This window comes from Urocitellus parryii, chromosome 4 (assembly GCF_045843805.1).
Source record: "Urocitellus parryii isolate mUroPar1 chromosome 4, mUroPar1.hap1, whole genome shotgun sequence".
NCBI lineage: Eukaryota > Metazoa > Chordata > Mammalia > Rodentia > Sciuridae > Urocitellus > Urocitellus parryii.
The window spans coordinates 75788229-75814566 of NC_135534.1; the positions used below are offsets into that span (position 1 = coordinate 75788229).

General features: G+C 37.2%; 1 protein-coding gene across 13 annotated transcripts in view; it reads right to left on the bottom strand.

Annotated features, from left to right (window-relative positions):
- The window catches only part of Picalm (phosphatidylinositol binding clathrin assembly protein), a 100386-nt gene extending 82339 nt beyond the window's left edge, over positions 1–18047 (bottom strand). For all 13 annotated transcript variants that reach the window (XM_026384669.2, XM_026384667.2, XM_026384668.2 and 10 more), the window contains exon 1: positions 17590–18047. In XM_026384669.2, coding sequence (XP_026240454.1) covers positions 17590–17719 — 130 coding nt within the window. In that variant the 5' untranslated portion in view covers positions 17720–18047. The remainder of the gene's footprint in view (positions 1–17589) is intronic.
- Positions 18048–26338: the final 8291 nt, after the last annotated feature.

Here is a 26338-nt window from a genome sequence, read left to right on the forward strand (position 1 = left end):
TTCATTGGCGGCATCATTTTTATTCTGGCTACAGTGAACTGAAGTTGACAAATTATAAGGAAAGCAGCACACAATTCAACCCAAGTTGAAAAGGAACTTGTTTCAAAAGTTTTGGGCATTGTCCATCTCCAGATAACTTAGAAATTACAAGCCTTAATCTATATGCAAGTTTAAGGAAGCCAAGAGTGTCACAGAAGAAAATACCTCAACTCAGTAGATATTAGCTGAACAGGCCTTATGTGATTTTAGTTACATGAGAAGAACACACAAAGGAGTTTTCCAGTCATCTTTTTTTGCCCCAGAGATACAATCATTCCCAATATTTCCCAAGAGCAGAAAGAGTAACTATGTTAAATGGAGCCTCAAAAGCTACAACACATTCTTGGTTGGTCACAAGTTAGGAAAACATAACTGATAAAGAAAGTCAAGGAAAAGGTTATTCTAGGTTAAATCTATAAGCCAAGGATAGAACATGGCCTAAGCGTTTTTCCTTAAAGTTTCTAATCTCCTGGGGGGCTGGAGATGTGGCTCAAGCGGTAATGAGCTCGCCTGGCATATGTGCGGCCCCGGTTAGATCCTCAGCACCACATACAAAAACAAAGATGTTGTGTCCGCCGAAAAAAACTAAAAAATTATAAATATTAAGTCTCTCTCTCTCAAAAAAAAAAAAAAAAAAAGTTTCTAATCTCCTGATAGGAAGAAATGATTCTCTCCCTGTACAGTACCTTCAGGAGGTCAGTCAAGGAGTATCTCAGCCTCGTGAGCTATTCTATAAATAGCTTTTTCTAACTTAGCTGCCAGTTCCAACTCCATAACTAATTTTTTTAAAACAGTTCTTACCTTTTATTGCCACTCAGCTGTGATATGCAATGTTTCTGGGATAGGCTACAGAAAACTACCCAAAAATAATGCCCTGGGCTTTACTACAGCCAAAACAATACTGTGCAGAATTAGAAGAACAAAAATGAGGGACTACACAAAATCTAAACTTTCTATTAAATTAATACACAACACAAATTCCAAAAACAGTAACTAATAGACAAATACATAGTTCTGTGAAGAAAAGTTACAAAAGTTAATGTTGAAAAAAGAAAAAGAAACAAGGAAATTCTGTCAGCTAAATTTGAACCTCTCAATCATTAAGCAACTAACTTTACTTCTAAAAGGAAAATGTCACAAATGAGGATAAGGAAAATGTTGGTATATCTTCCAATTCTGAAAACAAAAGGCAAACTTACACGTAAAGAACAAACCAAGGGCTGGGGCTGTAGCTCAGTAGCAGAGCGCTTGTCTAGCACATATGAGGCACTGGATTTGATCCTCAGCACCACACACACAAAAAAATAAACAAATAAAATAAAGACATGCTATCCATCTACAAGTACAAAAAAAATTTAAAAAACAAAAAAGAACAACCAAGAAGGAACTGGGGCAATAAGGTTGATCAAATTGTTATGTGCATATGCAAATATGGCATAATGAATTCCACTATTATATATAATTATAATGAACCAAAAAAATTATTAAGAAAGGAAACCAAAGCATTCCTTCAGTTCCTTGTCAAAAGATCAAAAGCATCTCTCCTATAACTTATTTCCTCTTGTATACAGTTTTAAAAAAACAATTCAACATAGGTTCACACTTTTAAAAAGGCCAGAGAAAAAGATAACTTACACTTTGACAAGTCAACTAAAATTAGCTGTGCACATACTTCAAAGTAAAAGCAAACTTTTTCTTCTCCTCCTAGTGGTTATTATAGGTACACAAAAGGTTATAGTCCAAAAATACACAAGCAATTATAGAAAGAGAAAAAAAAACTGAAGCCTTGATTATATAATTCCAGTTATTAATAAGGATATACATAGAATTCCCAAGTCCATAATACATCCACATAGAGTTCATACAGTTCAAGAAACATAGTTCTTCCAAAAAGCAAACTAAATTAAGGATCCATGAAACACATTATTATTAATAATGCTTACATTCCTATGGTTCTAGGAAATAAAAATAAGAGATAAAATAAGACTGGAATAATAGTCCATAAATTCATGATTTAACCAAATCATTCAAAGATGATTTGTTACTGTGGCAGAGGATATGGTGATGGATTAGTGATACTTCTTATATACCTTTCATTTTGACAATAAATACAGGACAATTTGCCACTGTACAGCACAATTTGGCAATAGTTAAAGCAAGCACTAGTACCATCCTTTTTGAGTTATCAAATTCATAACACTGGTATGAACACTCTGAACTAATCGAATGAACCAAGTTGTTAAAGACCAAGATACTTGAATACTTTAAAAAATGAAACAACAAAAAGCTGTTCATGAAATAGTTTACTAGCCCAGTACTCTGAGCCCATTATTTCCACCAAAGATTTATTAAATAATTACTAAGACACTTTTATGCAACAGGCATGATATTCTGAATACCAGTGATACCAAAATGAATAAAATGGAGTCCAGTTTTTAGAAAAGATAAACATGCACAGGCTGCTTTGTGGGGTGAAAAAGAAAAAACACCCTGCAGAGGGACGGGGAAGCAATCCGATTACAAGCTTGAAGATCAGCAAAACTCCTTGCCTTTCCTATTTTCACACTGTCAGCAGAAAATAAAGATATAGTGTAATTCTCAAAAATGGACTCTAAGTATGGTCCAACTTTATCTACAGTAGCCAAAAGCTGCCAGACAATAATTTATATCTAAAGTATGACTAAAATGTATACTCCCTCCATAATCTGACCTCAGACAATCATTTCAGCTGTATTTCTCATTATACTCTGCTTAGCTCTCTCACAGGCCCAAAGAGCCCCATTTGCAGATTCATTTGTCTCCCAAACACAACTTCAGCCTTCCCCACCTACAAAAGTCTGTGCACACTTTTTCCTCCATATGTCTATTGCTCCTCACTGCTTATCATTTAAAGTTCAGTTCTGTTCTTTAACAACTCGGGAGACTAGAACAGGAGGATCATGAGTTCAAGGCCAGCTTCAGCAAAAGCAAGGCACTAAGCAACTGAGTGAGACCCTGTCTCTAAATAAAACACAAAATAGGGCTGGGGATGTGGTTCAGTGGTTGAGTGCCCCTGAGTTCAATCCCCGGTACCCTCCCCCAAAAAAAGGTATTATGTCTTCCTCTGATCCTCCCCCCACCCCTGCTTGGTACTGGGAATTGATCCCTGGACCAATTAGACAAGCACTTTACCACTAAGCTACAACACCCAGGCCTTTTTAAATTTTATTTTGAGACAGGGCATCACTAAACTGCCAAACCCGGCCCTAGGACTTGTGATCCTTTGCCTCAGAGTAAAGAGTTGCTGGGATTATAAGTATGCAACTACACCCAACTCATACACCTTTTAATGTAGAGATCAAGTGTCATTCATTTTTGTATTCTTTTCTAGACCCTGATCACTTTCCTTCAGCATCTCACTTATTGTTTCTAATCAGGATTTGTACAGGTCCTGCTCAACATTAAACAGAATTCAATTTCTGAATGTTTGGCCTTCATTCTTACTCATACACTAAGCAAAAGATTTTAAATATTTCCTATGAAATTTTATGAAAATACCATGAAACATAAAAAGAATTCTCACTTTTTCTACTTAGCCCAAGAAAAAGCTAAAGTCTCACAAAATGATAATCTTAAGAGTCTTAGTAGGTCTTTAAAAAACAGCATGGAGGCCAGGCACAGCAGCGCATGCCTGTAATCCCAGCAACTCAGGAGGCTGAGGCAGGAGGATTGTGAGTTCAAAGCCAGCCTCAGCAAAAACAGGTGGGAGCTACTCAGTGAGACCATCTCTAACTAAAATACAAAATAGGACTTGGGATGTGACTCAGTGGTTGAGTGCCCCTTAGTTGAATCCTTGGTACCCCTCCCCAAAAAATAAACAAACAAAAAACCAACCAGCAATGGAGACCAGGAGGGAAAGGGCACAGATGAAGTAGTTAGTAGGAAGAAAAAGACCATCCTCCACTCATTATAACTTATTGAAGGCATATACTTCATTTCTTACTGTCTTTATTTACAGCTTTATTTACAGTGTCCTATATAAAAACACACAAGCCCTTAGCAAATAAAGCCTTATAGCATCCTGCTGTAAGATATGGACTACTGCAGATAACAAAAAAAAAAAAAAAAAAAACCTAAAACCAAGGACTATCCAAAATCCATTTCTGACAATCACACATAACAATAATAGTATTAAATAAAAGTAATAAAATAATAGTACCAAAAAACAGAAGAGGAGAAGAAGGAACTGCCAATATTTAACAAGCTGTGTTTGAAATCAAACATACCAACAAAGAGGGGAGGAGTGAGGAGAGTGGAGAGGGTATGGGGATTGGAAGGAAAAGTGGAATGTAAAGGACATTATTACCCTATATACATGTAAGATTACACTATTGGTGTGACTCTGCACCATGTTCAGCCAGAGGAAGGAGAAGTTGTGCTCCACCTGTGTTCAATGTGTCCAAATGCATTCTACTGTCATGTATAACTAATAGAACAAATTAAAAAATAAAAATGATTTTAAAAATAAACAAAATAAAAATTTAAAAAATATATATAAATATGTGTGTGTGCACACACATACCAACAATAGGTATATCCTAGGATAAATATTTCAGTGTTAAACTGACCTGATTTTATATAACCTAACTCTGAAAAGTTGATTCCAACTCCATCATTCCTCACATTTTCAATCAATATGGAATAAAATGTACTCTTGATCATGGGGGGGGGGACATTTAAACAAGCCACTATTATAGCACAGACTATTACTCATGCAGCAATTTTCTACTTTCTTTAAATGATCCCAAACTACTATTTCATAACACACAGAAACCCAATAAGAAATTCATTCTCCTTGATTCTTTCATATACATGCTATATGCTGTATTTAGCATAATGAAAAAGACATACAGGAGCCATATCTATAAACAATTATAATTAAAAGCACTATGAAGAATTCCAATATATAAAAAGTGTCATTATGGCAAAATACAAAATCCTATAGAACCATGGGATAACACTTTTCCGAGTGGACAAAAGCATACTTATTCAACTATTATGCTACCTCTTCAATCACTTGAAAAACTACATACGTTGAGAACCTAAAAAACACACAGTGAATCAGGCTAAGTGTTCCATCCAGCTGAAAGGATATTCAACCTAAAAAAAAAAATCCCATTTATCCACAACAAACTATGCCCAGTAGTGGGGATTAACATCAAGAAAATATTTTTCTCCTCCACAATTTTCTATTTCTACATTGCAAAAGAAGATAGTAATTTAGATTCCATGTTAACTTTAAAAAAAAAAGAAGGGGGAAAAACGCAAATATTTTTAGTTTCCTTTTACATAGCCTTGTTTCCTACTATGGTCTAAATGACCCCTTCAAAATTTATGTTGAAATTTAACTGCCACTGCAACAGTATTAGGATGTGGAACTCTAAGAAGATGGCCCTGAGGACTCCACCCAAAGCACTAATGCCATTAATGGAGAAATGAGCAATCTATAAAAATGACCCCTTTCAAGTGCTCTCTTGCTATATGATATCCTCCTTCATGTTATGACACAATAAGAAGGCCTTCACCAAATGGTGAAGCATTGTTATTGGACTTCCCAGCCTCCACAACTGAAGCTTATTTTCTTTATAAACTGGTCAGTCTGATCCCAGTACAGTGGCACATGCCTATAATCCCAGCAATTCGGGAAACTGAGGCAGTAGAATCCCAAGTTTGAGGTCAGTCTGGGCAACTTAGAGAGACCCTGTCCCAAAATAGAAATTTTTTAAAAGACTGAGAATGAGCTGAATGGCAAAGTATTCCTGGGTTCAATCCCCAGTATCACAAATAAATATATATCAAAATTTTCAAAAAGGACTGAGGATGTGACTCAGTGGTTAAGCACCCCTAAATTCAATCCCTTGTACAAAAAAAAAAAAAAAGGGGGGGGGAAAGACAATAGTCACAGAATGGAAAAAATGTAGCAAATTTTATAAGAATCTAGTATCCAAACTATGTAAAATATAGTACTTTCCTAGAATCCCAAATAAATAAAGAACCAAATTTAAGCAAAAGGAATGAATAGACATTTTTCCAAATAAGAAATACAAGTGCTTAATAAACACATAAAGAGATACTAAATATCATTAATCATTCCCTAGTGCCAGACTAGGGATATAGCTCAGCCTAACATACATGAGGCCCTGAGTTCAATGGCCAGTACTACAAAAAATAAATAAGTAAATAAAATAAAAATAAATAAAACACTAGGGAACTAAAACAAAACCACAATAAGATACCACTTCATACCTTCTATGATGACTACTTAAAACGTAAAAAACAAAAATCAAGAGTTAAGAATATGGAAAAACTGAACCCTTCATTCATTGCCAAATAGTGCAGCTACTATGGAAGTCTGATAGTCTGTCAAAAAGTCAAACATATGATCTAGCAGTGTTAATCTTAGATATAAACCCAAAAGAATTGAACGTGTTCACACAAAAACTTGTAAACAAATGTTCACAGCCATATTTTCCTTTTTTTTTTTTTTTGGTGCCGGAGATTGAACTCAGGGGCACTCAACCACTGAGCCACACCTCTAGCCTGTTTTGTATTTTATTTAGAGACAGGGTCTCAGAGTTGCTTAGCACCTCACTTTTGCTGAGCCTGGCTTTCAACTTATGATCCTCTTGCCTCAGCCTCCCAAGCTACTGGGATTGCTGGTAAGTGTCACTGCACCTGGCCACAGCCATATTATTCCTGATAGCAAAAAGAGCAAACAACCCAAATGTTCACCAAGTGATGAACATATAAACAAATGTGATATATCCATACAAGGGAATGCTATTCAACTATAAAAAGGAATAAAGTACTATTACATGTTATAAGAATGAACCTTAAGGGCTGGGATTGTGGCTCAGTGGTAGAGCAATAGCCTACCATGTGTAAGGCACTGGGTTCGATGCTCAGCCCGACATAAAGTAAAATAAAGACATTGTGTCCACCTATAACTTTATATATGTATATATAGAGAGAGAATGAACCTTGAAAACATCAGCATGCTAAGAAATCAGATACAAGACCATACATTATCCATTTATATGAAATGTCCAGTAAAGAAAAATTCATACACAGAAAGCAGATTAATTGTGGTGAGGGGTAGAGAGGTAACTGAGAATAACTGTTAATAGATACAGAATTTCTTCTTTAAGTAATGGAAAATGTTCTAGAATTAGATAATGGCCATGGTTACAAATAATGTTATGACTATATTAAATACTACTGAACAATACACTTTGAAACAGTTTTCACATTATGTTTATTATGTCTCAATTTTAAAATTATTAAAAAAACCACACACAATTCTCTGTCATAATTATCTCTGAATTGGTTAACTGCTAATATTTCAAGTTATTCCATTTAATGCATGAATCAAATTTCTGCAAAGACTTTTTTAAGAGACGATCAAAAAGGTCTTCAGCCAGACATGGTAGTGTGTGCCTAAAACATCAGCTACTTGGGAAGCTGAGGTCATCATGGACAATCTAGAAAGACCCTGTCTCCTAAAATATATTTTTAAAAGGGTGGAGATGTAGCTCAGTGCTTGCTTAGCATGTGTGAGGCCCTGGGTTCAATACACAGTACCACAAATTAGGAGGACTAAGGGTGGGGGCAGGGAGGTTTTGCCAATCCTCTCCAGGAAAATACCATCCATTATTGATTGTTCACTGTATACTTAAATTTCATTAATCTTTTTGCATATTAGATGTATTTAAAACGATACATTTGTTCTTCTAAAGCACCCACAAGATAGCTAATTATTTTATTTGCACATTCAAGATGAAACACAAATACCCCTTGTTCTCAAGAGTTTACAGTCACAAGAGACCTAGAATTAGCAGAAACAAGGACATTAAAATATAGTACATTCTGAAGTCACCTGTACAGTATATCTTCGATCTTTATGGAGTGAAGTGGTTTGGAGAGAATGCCTAGCTTCCTCAGTCACTACTTGGAATAACTGCCCTAGAGTAAAATTTGGGCTCCTAGGATTCTTTTAAGTAATAAACTAATGCTGTAAATACCAGCACATTCCTGAAATCACTGCTGGAATTCCAAGTGTTCAAAAGAAAACTTTAAACAATTTCCATTAGCCCCTGGGGTATCAACTTCCAGTCTAGATTTAGTGACCTTACTTTACTATCATTACTACTAGCATACCAATCCTTACTTCACACTTATATAAGGCTTACTTCTAAATCAGTCATTTCTTTTCTTTCACATTTTTACATTATCTGCTAAGTGTACTTCATCTTTGCTTAATCAAAAATGAACCTGCCACAGTCACACTCAAGGAGGCACCCTTCACACAAGAGGCCAATATGACTGGCACTATCTTAGAGTGGTACAAGGAAAGAGCTCTGACAAACACTGCAGATCTATTTCTGGTCCTCTGCTTAATTCTTAAAATTACATTCTACTTTCAAGAACATGCCCTCAAAATATGCACTTTATAATATATAGTTCAAATTGAGCAGCTATAACCAAAACCTTTGCTCTAACAATGTTTTAGAAAACACTACCCAGTATCTAAACAAAACTAAACCTCTTAAGGTCTCAAGTTCTAGGAAACACACAGATCATTGTTATAATGTGTTACCAAAACATTACTAACTTTATACATAAATTTTTAACCAGCCAAATACAATTCATTACAACTAAGATAATTACCATAAAGAATATTCATAAATGTCTGCTGGAATAGATCTTATTCTATTGCCATAAGTTGTTCAAGGCATAGTCTGAGATATGCAAGCAGACTAAGCTGACTAGGTATACTTTGGGAAATACAGAAAAGTACAGGGGAAAAAAGTTCCTATTGTACAAATAAAATACACATAAACCATACACACACACACACACACACAGTGTGTGTATATATACACATACGGTTTATACATATAACTACTGTTTATTATCAAAATTATAAACTTTATAAATGGTGATAATGTTGGACTAACAGGACCATGAAAATTATTCAAGGAATGTTTTTCAGAAACAGGTTACCTAGTGAAAACAATGGGGCTGCTTTCCCCAGGGCTTGCCTAGCATGCCTGAGGCCCTGGGATTCAATCCTCAGCATGGTAAAACATAAACAAAAAAAATGAAAGCAAATAGTTTAAAGAAAATTTAAAAGAGTGGAGATGAGGGTACAGCTCAATGGTAGAGAGCACTTGCCTGATACGTGCAAAGTCCTGGGTTTGATCTCCCAGCCTCACTAAAATAAAAAGAGAAAAAAATCACAGGATGTATCTATCTTAACAAAGGAATGAGGAAAATATTTTGTGTCCAAGGAATGTTGTGTGCAAAGCAAATAGGTTCTGGTGGCATTTGCCTGTGATCTCAGGGACCACAGAGGTGAGACAGGAAGATCACAAGTTCAAGGCCAGCCCAGGAATTCAGAAGATCCAATTTAAAAAAAAAAAAAAAAAGGCTGGGGATATAGTTCAGGTAAAGTGCTCCTGGCTAAATAGTTTGGATGTCAAGAAACTCCTTTTGGCTTAATTGATATTAACCTGCCTGTTCTTCATGAAAAAAGATTGCTCTGGGAGGAAAGGAGGAGTAGAGAAAAAACAAATAGATCAAGAGCTCCAAGAGTTCCAATTTAATGACAGACTTTATTAAGATCTTGAGGGGAGGGGGGTTTTTAGATATCATTGCTAGACTCTTTTTTCCCCCAGTGGTCACCTTTCTAAGTAACACTGCACATTCCTTCTCATCTGCCTAAACATTGTGAAATAATCAAAGGACAAAGTCACAAGTCTTCCAGTGGTTGGGTCGCTATTAACTACCAAATGAAATCCAAAATTACTTGGAGAGTTCAGGATCTCTGAAATCAAGTTCATCTCTGAGAACAGTTTTCTCCCCTATAATATATACCTTTCCTTAGAGGTATATTATTTAGGATCAGAACCTTGACACTTTTAATAGGTTAGAACCGCAAAGAATTTTTAATCTGAGTTCTATTGATATTATTGTTAGAAATTAAAGCCATTTAGAAATGTAAATTTTCATTTAAAAATAATAAAATCTATTATATGTTTGACAAAATTTCATGAAATATAACTATGTTTTCCAAAGCAAAATTTTACAAGAGTGGAATTATTTTAAATTTTTGTAACACTTTAGTATCTGGCTTAATAGAAAACAGTTGTAATGATTCTTACGTGCTAATACATTCAATCTATTAGAATATCACACACATCGCCTCTGAAAACCTTCACTGTACACTAGTGAAGGAATGAAAATTGAAAAGGCAAATACTATCTTAGTACATGAACACAGTTTTTTAACCTCACAAACTTGCTGAAAGGGTTTGGGGGACTATACCTGAAGAATCACTACCAACAAAAGAGCAGAGGCAACACAATGGAGCAATGATAGTCCTTTATCTTTGAAAGTGGAACAACTGGACATTCACACACACACACACACACCAAAAAAAAAAAAAAAAAATTGTATAGACACAGACTTCACACCTTTCACAAAAATTAACTCAAAGAAAATAGAGAACTAAATGTTAAAAAATAAATAAATACATGAAGCTCCTAGAAGACAACATAAGAGAAAAATCTCAATGGCCCTGGGTTTGGTAGAGAAAAATCTCAATGGCCCTGGGTTTGGTAATGACTTTTTAAAGATACAACACTGATAGCATGATCCATTAAAGAAAGAATAGCCAGGTATGGTGGTGCATGCCTGAAACTCTAGCTACTTAGGAGGCTGAGAAAGGAGGAGTGCAAATTTAAGGCCAGCATGAGCAACTTAGTGAGACTGTCTCAGGTAAAAAAAAAAAAAATAGAAAGGGCTGGGAGATGTATCTTAGTGGTAGATATGCCCTGTGTTCAATTCTCAGTACCACCAAAAAAGAAAAGAAAAGCTGGATTTCACTGAAATGAAAAGTTTCTGCTCTGCAAATGATATTCATAAGAATAAAAAGGAAAGCCACAGACTGGGAGGAAAATATTTGCAAAAGATACATGTGACAAGGGACTATAACCTAAAATTTACAAAAACTCTTAAAATTCAATAAGAAAACAATTTACCTTTCAGAAAGGGCCAAAGAACTTAACAGAAAGAAACCTCACCAAAGAAGATACACAGGCTAGCTGGGCACAATGGTGCATGCCTGTAATCCCAGCAAGTGCAGAGGGTAAGGCAGGAGGATCACCAGTTCAAGGCAACCTCAGCAATTTATGGAGGTTCTAAGCAACTCAGCAACCCAGTTTCTAAATAAAATAGAAAAAAGGGCTGGGAATGTGGCGCAGTTGTAAAGTACCCCTGAGTTAAATCCCCAGCATAAAAATTAAAAAACAAAACAAAACAACAACAACAACAAACCCTCAACAACTGAGAAAGACTGTTTCAAAGTAAAAAAGAAATCTGTTAAAAATGTATACACATAAAAAGATGCTCCAGATCTTTTCATTCCATCATCAAGGAAATGAGGCCAATTAAAACAACAATGAGCTACACACCTGTGAGAATGCTCAAATTCTAGAACAGTGAGAAAGTTAAATACTGGTAAGGATGTGAACTACAAAAATTCTCAATCATTACTGATGGAAATGAGAAATGACTCTGGAAGTGACTTTGGAAGACAGTTTTGGCAATTTCTTACAAAATTAAACATACTCTTTTTTTTTCTAAGAATTTAACTTTTATTTTATTTATTTGTTTTTATGTGGTGCTGAAGATCGAACCCAGTGCCTCACATGTGCTAGGCAAGCACTCTACCACGAAGGTACAATCCCAGCACCAAACTGAACACATTCTTAATATAACATACACACAAATGTTGACAGCAGCTTAATTTATAATTGTGAAAATTTGGAAATAACCAAGCTGCTCTTCAATAAGTGAATGGACAAATAAACTGTGATACATCCAGACGATGGAATATTATTCATTCCCAAAAATAAATTTTAAGCCATGAAAAGACATGAAGGAATCTTAAATACATATTACCAAGTAAAACAAGTCAATCTGAAAAGACTATATATGTTTCCAACTATGTGGCATTCTGGAAAAGGCAAAACCATGAAGATAGTTTAAAAAAAAAAAAACAATAGTTTCAAGGAGTCTGAGGTGGTTAAACTACTTTGTAAGACACTACAATGGTGGATACATGCCATAGGCTTTTCCAAAACCAAGGAATGCATCATAACACCAAGAATGAATACTAGTGTACATTATGGAGTTTGGGTATAATGTCAACATACGTACATCAATTATGACCAGCTGTACCACTTTAGTGAGGGATATTGATTATGGGGAGGATATTCGTGTGGGAATAGAGTAAATATGAGAAACAAGCAGCTCAATTTTGCTGTGAACCTAAACTGCTCTAAAACAATATTCATTTTCTGGGATAGAAAAATAATTATGTAAAATGTCACACTGAGATGACAGTACAGACTCCAAGTGCTACACTACTTGGGTTCAAATCCCAGTTCACCTCTTCTAGCTATATGACCTTATGGGGAAAACAGAGGCTCTCTCACAAAGCTGTTAAATGGAAATGAACTAGTTATCAAATAAAAAATGTTCTGTAAGGCATCTAGCACACATTAAACACAAATAAATATTTGTTAAAAATAAAATCAAACTAGGTATAAGCACAAAGAACATGGCCATTGCTATTTTTCTATTAAAACAACTTGAGAAACCCTTAATGCTTTGAAAATCGGGCAAATCACAACTAAACATAATTTTTAATACAAAGGTTTACGTTAATCAAGATTCCTTTTAAATGAATATCACTAGCCAAATCTAACTGCCCAAAATAATTCTCCATGAAAAGAACAATATACACAATGAACACAAAAAATTCTAAAAGGTCAAATCCAAAATTTTGATTCTCTAGAGAAATGCATAAAGCAGTTCAACTGGGAACATACTGAGACAGAACACAAAGTAACGGAAATGCCACTTTAGCCACCAAAAGAACAGGAAGAGCAAATATTAAGCCTTTACTCTGCAAATACCTCTTCTTGATAGAGTTCTAACCTTGTGCCAAAAAAACTTTTATTTATTTTTCTTACTTCTTTGATTTTGGAACTGAAGAAAATAAAGAGGTAACTTTCTACACATTAGAATCAACTTTTGTATTAAATATTCTAGCATATAATTTTATTTAAATTAAAGCAATTCTGATAAAATAAATTTAGGGGCTGGGCCTGTAGCTGGGGAGGGGGGCAGAGCACTTGCCTACCATATGTGAGACACAATGGGTTCGATCCTTAGCACCACATAAAAATAAATAAAATAAAGACAAACTGTCCACCTACAACTACAAAATTTTTTTTAAATAAATAAATCTGGGTGTGGGATTGTGGCTTAGTGATAGAGATCTCATCTCACATGTGTGAGGCACTGGGTCCGATCCTCAGCACAACATAAAAATAAACAAAATAAAGATATTGTTTCCATCTACAATTTTTTAAAAAATTTAAATAAATAATTTAAACAAGTGTATTTTAAAGATATCAAAGGATGTGTCTCATACAAATGCTTTACAAATAATATGAAAAAAATAGCCAGGTCATTATAAAGTGTTTCACTTCTCACCCACCACTATAACTTTAAATCCAAACACAAACACACTTAAAAAAAATTATCCAAGCCTGGTGCTATGGCACATGCCTATTAATCCCACTAGTCCAGAAGCTGAGGCAGGATTGCAAATTTGGCCAATCTCCAGCAATTTAGTGAGACCCAGTCTCAAAATAAAAAGGACTGGGGATGTAGCTCAGTGGTAGTGTTTGTCTAGCATGCACAAAACCCTGAGTAAGGGGGGGGGGGGGGAATTCAGATATATAAAATATACAGTAAACATAAAATGCATAGATGTTCAAAGTCCAGTATTAAGTATATCTTAAAGTAAGCCCATTAGTGAGGCACAATCACTTTAAAGAAATGTTTTAGAATTCATTTACTAATTACAAATAGGACAAGAACAAAAATGGGTGAATGTCAGTCTTTTAGAATACAAACTTTGGTTGACCCTCTTTCTATGGGTTCTAATCCTCAAAATCAACTAACCTCAGATTAAAACATTTGCGGGGAAGGGGAACTGCACAAGTACTTAACTTGTACTGACTTTTCTTTTGTCATTATTCCTTAAATATAAAATATAATGACTATTTACAAAGCATTTACATTGTATACATATAAGTAATTACAGCTGACTTAAAGTGTAGTATATAAGTAATCTAGAGATCCTTTAAAGAATAAAGGGATATGTGCAGATTATATGCAAATATTATGTCATTTTACATAAGGGACTTAAGCATCCAGAAATTTTGACATATGATGGGGAGATACTTGTGCCTGGGAAACTGAAGTCCTTCAAATATAAGGGTTGCCATTCCTCTACCTTGATTTTGGATAGCCATAAGAGGCCTGATATTACATAGAAATCATTTATTTTTACATATGTTTCAAGTTTAACAACTCTTCACATTAGGGTTATTAGTTAACTTTTATCCATTAATGCCTATAAGCAAAGAAAAAAGATCCTTTCTTCAAGAAGTATGCAATGTAGTATGAATTAATCTATAACTCACAGATCATAATAATCACTTCCTAATATGGAAAGATCCTGGAAAGGAAGTGTACAGAAACCACCGCCACACTCTATGGCTTATAGGGAAACAACAGTCCTAAGCATATTATGTTTTTGTCAAATGTTGCCATTTTAAACTGTTTCTTTTTGGTTCAAATAAGTAGGCATCAGCTGTTAGAGACATTAAAAAGTACAAAGGTGTGGTGCTGAAAATCTGTAATCCCAAAGACTCTTGGGAAGCTGAGGCAGGAGGATCATAAATTCAAGTCCAGCCTCAGCAACTTAGTTTGACCCTGTCACAAAATAAAAGGGGCTGGGGATGTCACTTAGCAGTGAAGTGCCAGAGTTCAATCCCCAGACCAAAACAAACAAACAAACAAAAATCAGGAGTACAAGAGAACTAAGCTTTCATTTAAGAAAAAGTTTTTAAACTTCCAAGAAATAAGTCATTTGTTATGATATATTTCTGTATAAAGCCTAAACTTCATGATGTTTACACTAAGAATTTTCAATTTTCTCAAAGCATGTTGAAGTGTGGGAGGAGCAAGGTATTTAGTAAACCACTGGTTGGTGAGACTTTAAATTTATTTCATCAATGAGAACTAGTTTCAAGGACATTTAAATTGCATTAAAGGCCAAATAATATCACTGTGTTTTAACTCCTCACTGAAAATAAATGGATGCACTTTATGTATATAGTTTTTTCAGTCAAACATTATCAAGTATACTCAAGTTCTAAAAATACGGGAGTTTGAAAACATAGCAAAAGAGAAAAAGAACTAAAAATGTCAGATTATCCTCAAAATCTAACCCAAGTTAACATTTGCAGTAGCAGCCATTACAAGAAACAAGGCCATTAACATTTATAAAACTACAAACAACTCTTCAACCATAATCAAACTATTGTCTATCCCTTCAAGCAACTTTTCAAAAAGAATCACTTCTCCATTTAACATAAGATATACCCTTTCAAAAACTTTTAAAGGCAGTATCTATTGTTATAACTTATTTTGAATGAGGGAAAACAATTCATAGTCAAGTACTGTCTTCTTCCTCCTACACACACACACACACACACACCCCAGAATTAAGAGTGTTAAGGTAAAATAAGTTTTGGTAGAGCAAACTCCCATCTTTGGAAGGGACATAAGCAGTAGACATGTCTACTCCAAATATAAAACACTATGGCTTCACAATGCACTGTAAGGAATTTTCTATTTATACAAGTGTCATCATTTAAGTATATTCTCCATTCTCTAAACTGGCTGAAACTGAGAAGTAACAAGCACCCTGCATGAGTGTCACAGAGAACCAAACTAATGATTTTTACAAAACTTTTCCACAAATCACAATAAATAATGGTTCTGTCTGTAGCAATTACTTGTTCTAACAGCACTTCATGAGCAAAGTATCTTGGAAGAATTCACATTTTGTTAAAAAAAAAAAAAAAAAAAGCTGTTTAAGTGCATTGCAAGTATTACAAGCCAAAGTCCAAATGAAAAACCAAAACAGGGCTCCTGACAGTGAATTCCTTTCAGAACATGCTCACTCTTGTTTCACATGGTAAAAGCAAAGTAACTTTCATGTATGATGAAAGTTATTCAGTCTAATGTATCCAACAGTCATTTTAAAAGGGAATTTGTGATTATTTCCTTACTCTCTCCTTAAAAGTTTCAGGTCAAAGCTCCGGTGGACTTAAGGATTGAGAGATCCACTGAGCTTTGTACCCTGAGGTAAAGGAGGTGGCTTATGGGTGGCTTCTGGGTTTAAAAAAAAAAAAAAAAAAATGGGAGGAGTTAGTTCTACTAATTGAATCTAAGTTACTGAATGAAGCAATACTATGCTGTATTAGAAAAGTTCGTGGCCCAAAAGATAATAAGCATGAATTAAAAAGTATCCAAGATGAAGCTCCAAACATCTTTTTACCATTGTTTTTAACCAGATGTATGTTATTTGTAGATAATTTTATTAATTCATTTTGAACAGTCTGCATACTTAAGCTACTAAAGTTTCACACTTAAGCTTCTAAATTCAAACCGCCAGGGTTAACAGTTCCAGGAACTGACATCAACATCAGCAAAGCCTTTTTCCATATCCCCATTCGAGATTTTAAAAAAATGTGGGGGACTGACATTCTCAGTCTCACCCTCACCCCAGTCAAAAGCAGACAATACAATGATTAAATTCCACCAGAGGCGACTAAAAATACCAACTTTCCACAAAGCTTTCCCTAAACCAAAGTGAATCCCTTTACTTTTACTCCTCACGAAGAAGGTAATATGGGATGAACGTCGGGTAACTGGGTATGATACTGGAAAGAAAATCAGTCGAAGGAGTTGTAGTTCTGAAGCTATAGAGGCAAAGAAAGGTAACCCAAGAGGAGGAGGAGGAAAGGTGGAAGAGAAAACCGGGAAGGGTGAAGAAAGGAAGTGGGAACCACTTCGAGGGCTGCGGAGTAACAGGGTCCAAGGAACCCGAAGTCCATGGAAACCCGAAAAAGGCTAATAGGGAAACAATGGGGAGGTGAGTCCCGAACAAGCGTGGAGACGCTCGGGCGAGGGCGATGAGGCGGCACGGGACGGGTGGGATAGAAGGGCGAAAGGCTGCAGTAGACAGGAGAAGCAGGGCGTGAGAAGCAAGGCCGGGAGGCAAGTTGGGGTGTACTGGGGCACGGAGGTGCATCGAGAGGGGAGGCCAGGATCCCCTAGGATCTGGGAGGGGAGTGGCTTGCCAAGAGATATTTGGACAGGGGACGGAGGGAACGGAGGCCGTGAAGGCAGGTGTGATGGAAGCAAAAAAGAACACAGCTCGACGAGCAGAGGGACCCGCAGCGCCAGATAAGACGAAGGGAGGAAGAGGCAACTGGAGGAGAAGAGAAAAGAAAAGAGATGGAGAAAAGGACGAGGACTGCGCGGGCGTGAAAGGGGTCCGCGGTGGGCTTCACTCACAGTCCAGGTGCTTTTTCTTGGGGCCCATGATCTCGTGGGTCGTGGCCTTGCATACTGTCTTGGACACCGCGGAGCCGGTGACACTGTGCTGGGCGGCGGTGATTCGGTCCGTCAGGCTCTGGCCAGACATCTCTGCGGCTCCTCCGCCACCCCTTCTGCTCTGCAGCCGGCGGGGACCGGGACCCCCAAGTGCTGGAGGGCCCCCACCCCCCACCGCACCCCCTACCCCCACCGGCTCCTAGCCCGCCTGCCGGCCTGGGGCGGGGCTCAGGGCCGCGCGCTGCCACTCAGCCTGCAGAGAGCCGGCTCGTGTTCCCCGCGGGGTCCGACACGATGTCGAGCAGTTCCTTGCCCCCGCCTCAGATCTGCCCACCCCTTCCCTGGTCAGCTGGAGCCGGGCTGGGTAAGAGGGACAGGCAGCTGCAGGAAAATGGCGGCGCCAGGCTCCTCCTCGGAGCTTTCCGGGCTGCCCCGGGTCACGTGACTAGGGCACCGCCCCTCCTCCCTTCTCCCGCCCCTTTTTCCTTCCCTTTTCTCCTCCACGCCAGCCCTCCCTCGCTCGGCGAGGGAAGAGCGGGGCGGCGCCCGCGCGTTACGTGATGGAACCCGCCCGGCGGGCGCAACAGGAGGCCGGCCCCGGGGGAGTGCGCGGCCCGCCGCGTCACGTGGCCCTCTCTGCCAACAGGTCGCCTAAGGCTGGGCCCGGGGGTCACAGAGGGGGGGCGGGGCGGGGGAGGGGCCCCGAGGTCGGCGCGCTGCGGGGTGGGAGGGCCTAGGGCCTGAGGTTGAAACCCACGGCTTGACAAAGAGGAGGTGCAGCTGCTTGCACAGCTTCTTCTAAGGAGGAGGGTGTCAGGGGTTTTCCTAGCCGAGTCAAGACTGTGTTTGGTGATGCCCCCAAAGCCGTCCTCCTGGCTTAAAGAAAAAGGTTCCAGCCAATCTTCAGAACCTGTCAGCAGGCCTCTCTTCACGGTGGAACTGTTGAAGCTTCCTGTTTGTTTACCCCAGAAAGGTTTTTTTTTTCCTCCCATGTTCCTTGAGAGACTTTGAAATGTCTCTTGGTTTTGTTTATCTCTACTCTGAAAACTGGACACGTAGCTTCGAGTCTAAATTTAGATACTAACTGGCCAGTATTCATCCTCTAGGGTGTCAAATAGGACAGGAAACACATAGCTTCGCTGGAATTCGAAAAGGGAAGTAGTAGGATGATGTCAACAGCGATTAGCTTGACCCTACAAGGCTGACTGCTGTGGTGATTAAAGGTCCAGACCATAGAAGGAAGTGAGAGGGGTAGTAAATGGAGAAGTTCCATTCAAAGGGTCAGAAACAAGTACCTGCCATCACTCCGGGTTTATTATTTCTTCCCTTGGACCTATTTTTTCTTTGGGTGATCCAGATTTCCATGGAAAGAGATTGACACTGCCTTGCCTTGCAGACATTTTAGAGCTGAGTTGTTATATCTCAAAAATCTCTTTTGTAAGACCGAGAAGATCTATTAACAAAGCCTTTTAAAATGCTATTACTGGCCTACATTTAATTCATAGTTAGGGATAAATTTTAAAACCTATGAATGTTAAGTTACCATCATAGTCATATGTAATCTTGCTACTTTCAAATGAAATGCTAACATACTCAGAAAATCTGTGTACACCATCTGCCAAACAAATCCAAAATACTGTGCTCCAATCTGGTGACTCTCAAATGAGGCAAAACTAATAGATATTTTGTATTTTATGTATCATATGAAGAATTGTGTGGTATCCTCCCATTGCCTTTCTCTCACACTCCCCCACATACACACCCTGCTTTTTTTCTGTTTGTCTCGCTGCCCACCCCCCACTTTGGCTGGTGAAATTATGCAGCCCCATGCTTTTACAAAAAACTTACAGTTCTTAAACCAACAGGCTTCATCCTTATCAAACCAGCTTCAAATTTCATAAAACTGTAATGACTTCCTTCAGTACATCTGCAGTCCATCAATGAATTACCCAATTCTCAAGAAATGTCAACCATCATTGCTACTCTTCTGTGGGTTTCATTGTTTAAGTTACTGATTGGCCTGAATCTCTGCTTGATAAACCCCAATAGAGGTGATCTAGCTATCAACTGGAAATATTTTATCCTTGGAGACAATGTAAAAGTTATTCCTGAGCACCCAGCAGGAAACACATTTTTATGTACTCCTGTAAAAGATAATCCAGGAAAGTTTTTCAAATGATCTTTGGGCAAATAATCAAGTTCCATTTCTTGCTCTCTCTCTCTCTCTCACCCTTCTTTGACTCTAGAAACACAGCAAGAAGACTCTCGCTAGATACCAGACCCTCAATCTTGGACTTCCCAGTTTCCAAAAATGTGAGCCAGTACATTTATGTGTATTTTAAATGCCCCAGTTTGTGGTATTCTGTTACAGCATGTTATCCATGTTACATGGACTAAGACAAGCTACACTATCACTACCCTAGAGGATAAAATTAAGAATTCAGCCTGGGATACACATCTCTTCATGATCTAATCCTTACCTAACTACTTACTGAACTTTAACTCTTCTTGTTCCCCTACATGCACTCAAACCATGCCAGCAGGTAGGATCCAGGGAGGTCCCCAGAAGGGAAAAGTGAACCTCAACTCAGCCCTGGCAAGTTCTCAACTTACACCATAGAAAGGAATTTCAGCATAAATTAAAAGTAATATAAAACTAGAGTCCTGTTTCCTTCCTTGCTTGTTTCCTTTCTACCTATCCTATTTCTTCTCTCCTATCCCAATACTACTTACCATACTGTCTTTCATACCCCAATAGGTAGGCAGATGTCTCCTTTTATTTGTGTAATATTTTGTACATATTTCTGTGATTGATTTTATTGCTCAACGTAGGGGGTGAGGAGATATCCTTATGCTAGTATTGTGGCTAATGTATGGTAGACACACAGTAGAATGATGGTTGAATGAATAAAGAAAACATTTAAATCACTCATTTACATACATCACTCCAAATCTTTCATTTGATAAAATTTACCCACTTTTTCACAAATGTATCATGACCATCCCATAATTAATTTGTCTGGCGCATCATCTTTACTTAGTACTTTGCTAATAATTCACTCTTCCCAAAATATATATCAAATACCTACTGTATGTCAGACACCATTGTAGTTGCTGAATACTGTTCTAACAGTGAACCCATCAGTCCTTCGGGAAATAATAAGTTCCCTACTTTGATTACCAATTCAAAGGCCTATTTGCTTTACAAATGAACAGTCCAAAATAGAAGGAAACAACTTGAATAGTATGTTATTTCCTACACTCTTCCAACTAAAAGTTATGTTGTAGAGAGGCATAGATGTACAGGGAAGAAGCAACTGCTTTTTTTTTTTATGCCTCCTATGTACTACATATTTTTTTTTATTTAATTCCTATCACAATAACTGCAGAAAAGTGTTGTGCACATCTAATTCAGGAAAACAAACAATGCTTATAAGTAATATAACTTCCTCAAAGTCCACAGATTCTAAGTAGTAGAAGCAAGATTTAAGAACTTACTCTCTTTCTATTACTTTTTCCAGACCCTTTGTCCATTCTTTTTTGTTGTTGTTTTGTTGTGTTTTTTGGTTGTTTTTTTTTAATGTTTTTTTGTTTTGTTTTGCTTTTTTTTTTTTTTTTTTTTGGTACCAGAGATTAAAACCAGGGTGCTACCACTGAGCAACATCCCTAGCCCTTTTCATTCTTTATTTTGAGACAGGATCTGGATAAATTGCTGAGGCTGGCCTTGAACTTGTGACGCTCCTGCCTCAGACTCTGAACTGCTAAGATTACATGTAGTCGCTTCAAACCTTGGGACAATTTTTTTTTTTTTTTTTTTTTTTTGGTATCAGGGATTGAAATGGTATACTGTACCTGAGGAAACTTGATGATATCTATGACTTAAAAGTAGGAAAATGTCAGCTTTTGGTGCAGTGGCACATGCCTATAATCCCAGCAGTTTAGGAGGCTGAGACAGGAAGATGGAAAGTTTAAAGCCAGCCTCAGCAAAAAGCAAGGCACTAAGCAACTCAGTGAGATCCTGTCTCTAAATAATATACAAAAAAGGGCTGGGAATGTGGTTGAGTGCCCCTGAGTACAATCCCCAGTACCCCTCACCCCTGCAAAAGTAGAAAAGTGAGAGAGAAAAAGAATATAGAAGAGAAAATGAACCAGAATTTTTACACTTTTATACTTAAACCCATTTCCAAATCCAAAAACAGTCTACCAGTTCCTTATTGTCACTGTTAGAAATGCAGTTATACTTTTTTAGCATTCTGTTCATGAAGTTGATAGGAACACCTGGCAACTCCTTCCTCCCTGAGCTTACTATGTTCACACTTCCTGGTGTAGCCAAATCAGTAAAAGATTACCTTATATACCTTACAAAAAATAAGGACTTTTCTTTGTAGCTGAGTTCTCTTGCTAGAACTCAAGCAATTACTACATTTCAATGTAGGAAATTTATTCTAGCTCTCAGCATACATATTTATGATAATAGCAACAGCATATAACTTTGTTCATTATGTACCCTGTGATAACCATGTTACATAAAGTATATCTTTGACCCTAAAACAGCTTGTGGATCACCAAAATGTTTCCTTTTCCTCCAGAACACAGTTGAACTATGTTTCCCAGCTCCCACTGTGATTAGTTGGGGTCATGTAACTGATTTCTGTCCAAGAGAATGTGAACAGAAATGACAAAAATCATTGGCCTTGAAAACCTCCCATACTTGGTTTATATTCTCTTTCTCTTCCTAACTAACACCTGAATAAAAACTTCAAAGAGTTAATTATGGTTTTGATATAAGGTGTTCCCCCAAAGCTCTTGTGTTTCTGCAGGAATATTCAAATGTAAAATGATTGGATTATGAGAGTTATAACCTAATCAGTCAATCTTAGTTTGAATTACTGAGTGGGAACTATAGGAAGGTAGGAAGTGGCTGAAGGAGGTATGTCACTAGAGCCTTACACTAGAAGGATGCACCTTCCCTCAGGGGGACCACCCCCCGCCCACACACACACACTGCTTTCTGACCCTGCCAGGAGCTGAGCAGCTTTATTCCAATGGGCCCTTCCTCATGTTGTGCTTCCCAGAGCAATGTAATTGGCTATCACCAATGGACTGAGACATTTGGAACAATGAACCCCAAATAAACATTTTCTTCTCTAAGTGGTTGCTGTCATATATTTTGGTCATAGTGACAAAAAAAAAAGAAAGAAAAGAAACAATAAGATATCTAGTATTCGTTTTTGTCTATAACCTAACAGACTGAATCAAGTAAAAATGAACCAAAACATTCAACATTGAACCAAAATGAGATCAGACGCTAATGTTGAAATTAGGTCATTAAATTATAACCAATAGGTTATATAAGTAAAATGGAAGAGATTCGTGATTTTAGGCATTGGGAGAAGCGCTGGATTTTAGAGTTAGACACTTAGGTCTGAACTCAGGTTTATAACTAGGAAAATTATTCAGTTTCCTCATACATAATACAGGGTTAATGGTACATATTTTGCAGACTTCCTGTCAGGATTAAAATAATGTACACTAAAACTAGTATAAGCCGGGTGTGATGGCTCACACCTGTAATCCCAGCAGCTCAGGAATCTAAGCCAAGAAGATCACGAGTTCAAAGCCAGCCTCAGCAAAAGCGAGGTGCTAAGCAATTCAATGAGACCCTGTCTCCAAATAAAATAACCAAATAGGGCTGGGGATATGGCTTAGTGGTTAAGTGCCCCTGAGCATAATCCCTGGTACCGCCCCCCTCCAAAAAAAAAAAAAAAAACTAGTATAATGCTTGGCACACTAAAATTAGTCAATAAACATTTACTCAATTTTATTATAAATAAAGCACTCCAATACATTCTTAGGACACCAGGGTAAATTAGTCAAAATATTAACTAAAAAATTTTATTTATTTATTTATTTATTTATTTATTTATTTATTTATGATACCAGGGATTGAAGCCAGGGCACTTAATCACTGAACCACATCCCCAGCTCTTTTTTTTTTTTAATTTTTTTTATTGGTTATTCAAACATCCCCCGCTCTTTTCATTTACTTATTTTTTATTTTGAGATAGGGTCTCACTAAGTTGCTGAAGCAGGCCTTGAATTTGCAGTCCTCCTGCCTCAGCCTCACAAGCTGCTAGGATTATAGGCATGTGCTACTGCACTCAGCTAACAAAATGTATTTATTACTCTGATAGAGATTGCACGGAATATATAGTAATTGTAAAATTAACATATCTCTGTACAGATGGATCAATGAAATTTCCCTAGGGGGATAGACCTTAAGTGAGTCTTAAAGGATGATCGGGAGTTATGAAGGAATCAGGAAATTATTCCAAACAGAAAAACCCACACATTCAAAAGAATAAACTGCGTGAAGGCTGAAAATAGTGGTATATGGCTGAAGTGTAGTATGTGTGGGATTCTTATTCATTCACTCAGCAAGAACTGTAGTTATTGAGCCCCTTGAAATGCTAAATAGTGTTCTGTGTCCTGAAAGTATATCAGTGAACAAACTAGGAATTTCCTGACTTCCTGGTGTTTATTTTCAAGTAAAATATATAACAAAGAAGAAATAAATATGAAATAAATACAGAAGATGAAGAATGCTATGAAGAAAAACGAAGCATAGTAAAAGAATCAAGAATGATAGGGGAGCTGGACACAGTGATACAACCCTGTAATCCCAGCAACTTGGGAGACTGAAGCAAGGGAATCACAAATTCAAAGCCAGCCTCAGCAACTTCACAAGACCATGGTTTAAAAAGTAAAAAAGAGTGGGGATATAGCTCAGTGATAAAGCACCCCTGGGTTCAACCCCCTAGTACCAAAAAGCAAATAATGGTATGTAAGAAGACTTTAAACCCAGTAGTAAGGTAAAATCTAGGGAGGTGACATAGTGGATAGTGGGAGTCAGCAATGCAAATATTGGAGAGAAGATCATTTCACAAAAGGAAAACAATAAGTAGAATGACTCTTATGCAGGAATAAGATTAACTTGTTTGCAGAAGAGCAAGGCCGTCTAGTAGAGAAAGGGTGAAGCAAAGTTCTAGGAGGTGACCTCAAAGATAGTCAGACCATGAAGAGTTTTGTAAGGCATGTTGAGAACTCCTTTATAATATTTAGAGGTAGATGTCGTATGAAAATAGCCAGCTAGCCCATTGGAACAAACTGATAACTACATGAAATAAGGCCGTTTCCATCCAAGATCATTGGAACAAGGCCCCATTCATTATCATGTTCTTTGTATCCTGTTCTCTTGGCTGTTTTATCCCCTTCCTTTGAATTAATGTTCTTGATTGCTAATGGACATCTTAGTCCTTAACTCCTGGTATTCCCAAGACCCAAATTTTGACAATTAGCAGATATGGGACTAATTCAACAAACCCTGATAAGGTTGAACAGACCCTACCCAAATTAATTTAAAAAGACACTTAAGGAAAGTCCAAATAGATTATGGCACATGTTTTTATTCTCTGGCTTGAAAATATAGGAATACAGCTTTAAAATGCTTTGCAAACTTCAATAATTTTTGTCTTAGTGTCTGTTGTATTGCTGTTACCAGATATTATTCTTCAGTTTTAAATATTCCTGCCCACCATTGTTAAACTGGATGATTTACAAATGATCATCCAACAAAAAGAACAATATACTTTAGAGGTCAAAATGACTACCATGAAAAACTCAATATACAATTATGACATTAAATAGTAATGCAGATATAGATTGATCTTGTCTCAGAAGAATAATTGTATTTCTTCCAAGTTGGCCTGAAGATTGACAGAAAGGAAGGGAAATGAGAATTGAAGCAAAAACTAATAATTTGCGAAATGGATCAACTATTTTCTATCATGTGCAACATAAACTACTGAAGCTCTATTTTAACACCAACTTGTTTAGACCCATAGACTACAAAATAAACCACAGATAGAGTAATTTAGTTGTATTTACACAGACATGTATGTTTTAGGTTACAAATTTGAACCAATACCTTCCAGGACTACAAACATCCACCAGCTACTCTGTTATTAACACCATCCCCTTCCTAAATCTTATAAGTATCTCTTCCTAACTTGTTCCTTTTGAGACATTTAAAACTCAGTTACAGTAAAGCTTCCCCAAATCAGAACTTTAACGAATCCAGATTTTTAAGGTTTTCTCATGATTTTTGTATGAAATATGGAAGGCTAAATCATATCTTTTCTCTGCCTAAATATATCCATGGCCAAAGAGACAAACCCACATATCTTTAGTCATCTGATTCTTGACAAAGGTGCCAAAAACATATTGTAGAAAAGATAACCATCTGTTAAAAAGGCTATCTACATGTACAAGAACGAAACAGCTGAGCACAGTGGTATACACCTGTAATCCCAAGGACTAAGGAGGCTGAGATAGGAGGATTGTGAGTTCTAAACTGGCCTCAACAAGTGAGGCCCTAAGCAACTCAGCAAGACCCTATCTCTAAATAAAACACAAAAAAGGGATAGGGATGTGGCTCAGATTGTCTCTGGGTTCAATCCCCAGCACCAAAAAAAGAAAAGAAACTAGACTTTATCTCTCACCCTACACAAAAATCAACTCAAAATGGATCAAAGGCTGGGCATGGTGGCACAACTTACAATCCTAGCTGCTTGGAAGGCTGAAACAATAGGATCACAAGTTTTAAGCCAGTCTGAGCAACACAAACAAACCCTAAGCAACTTAGCAAGAC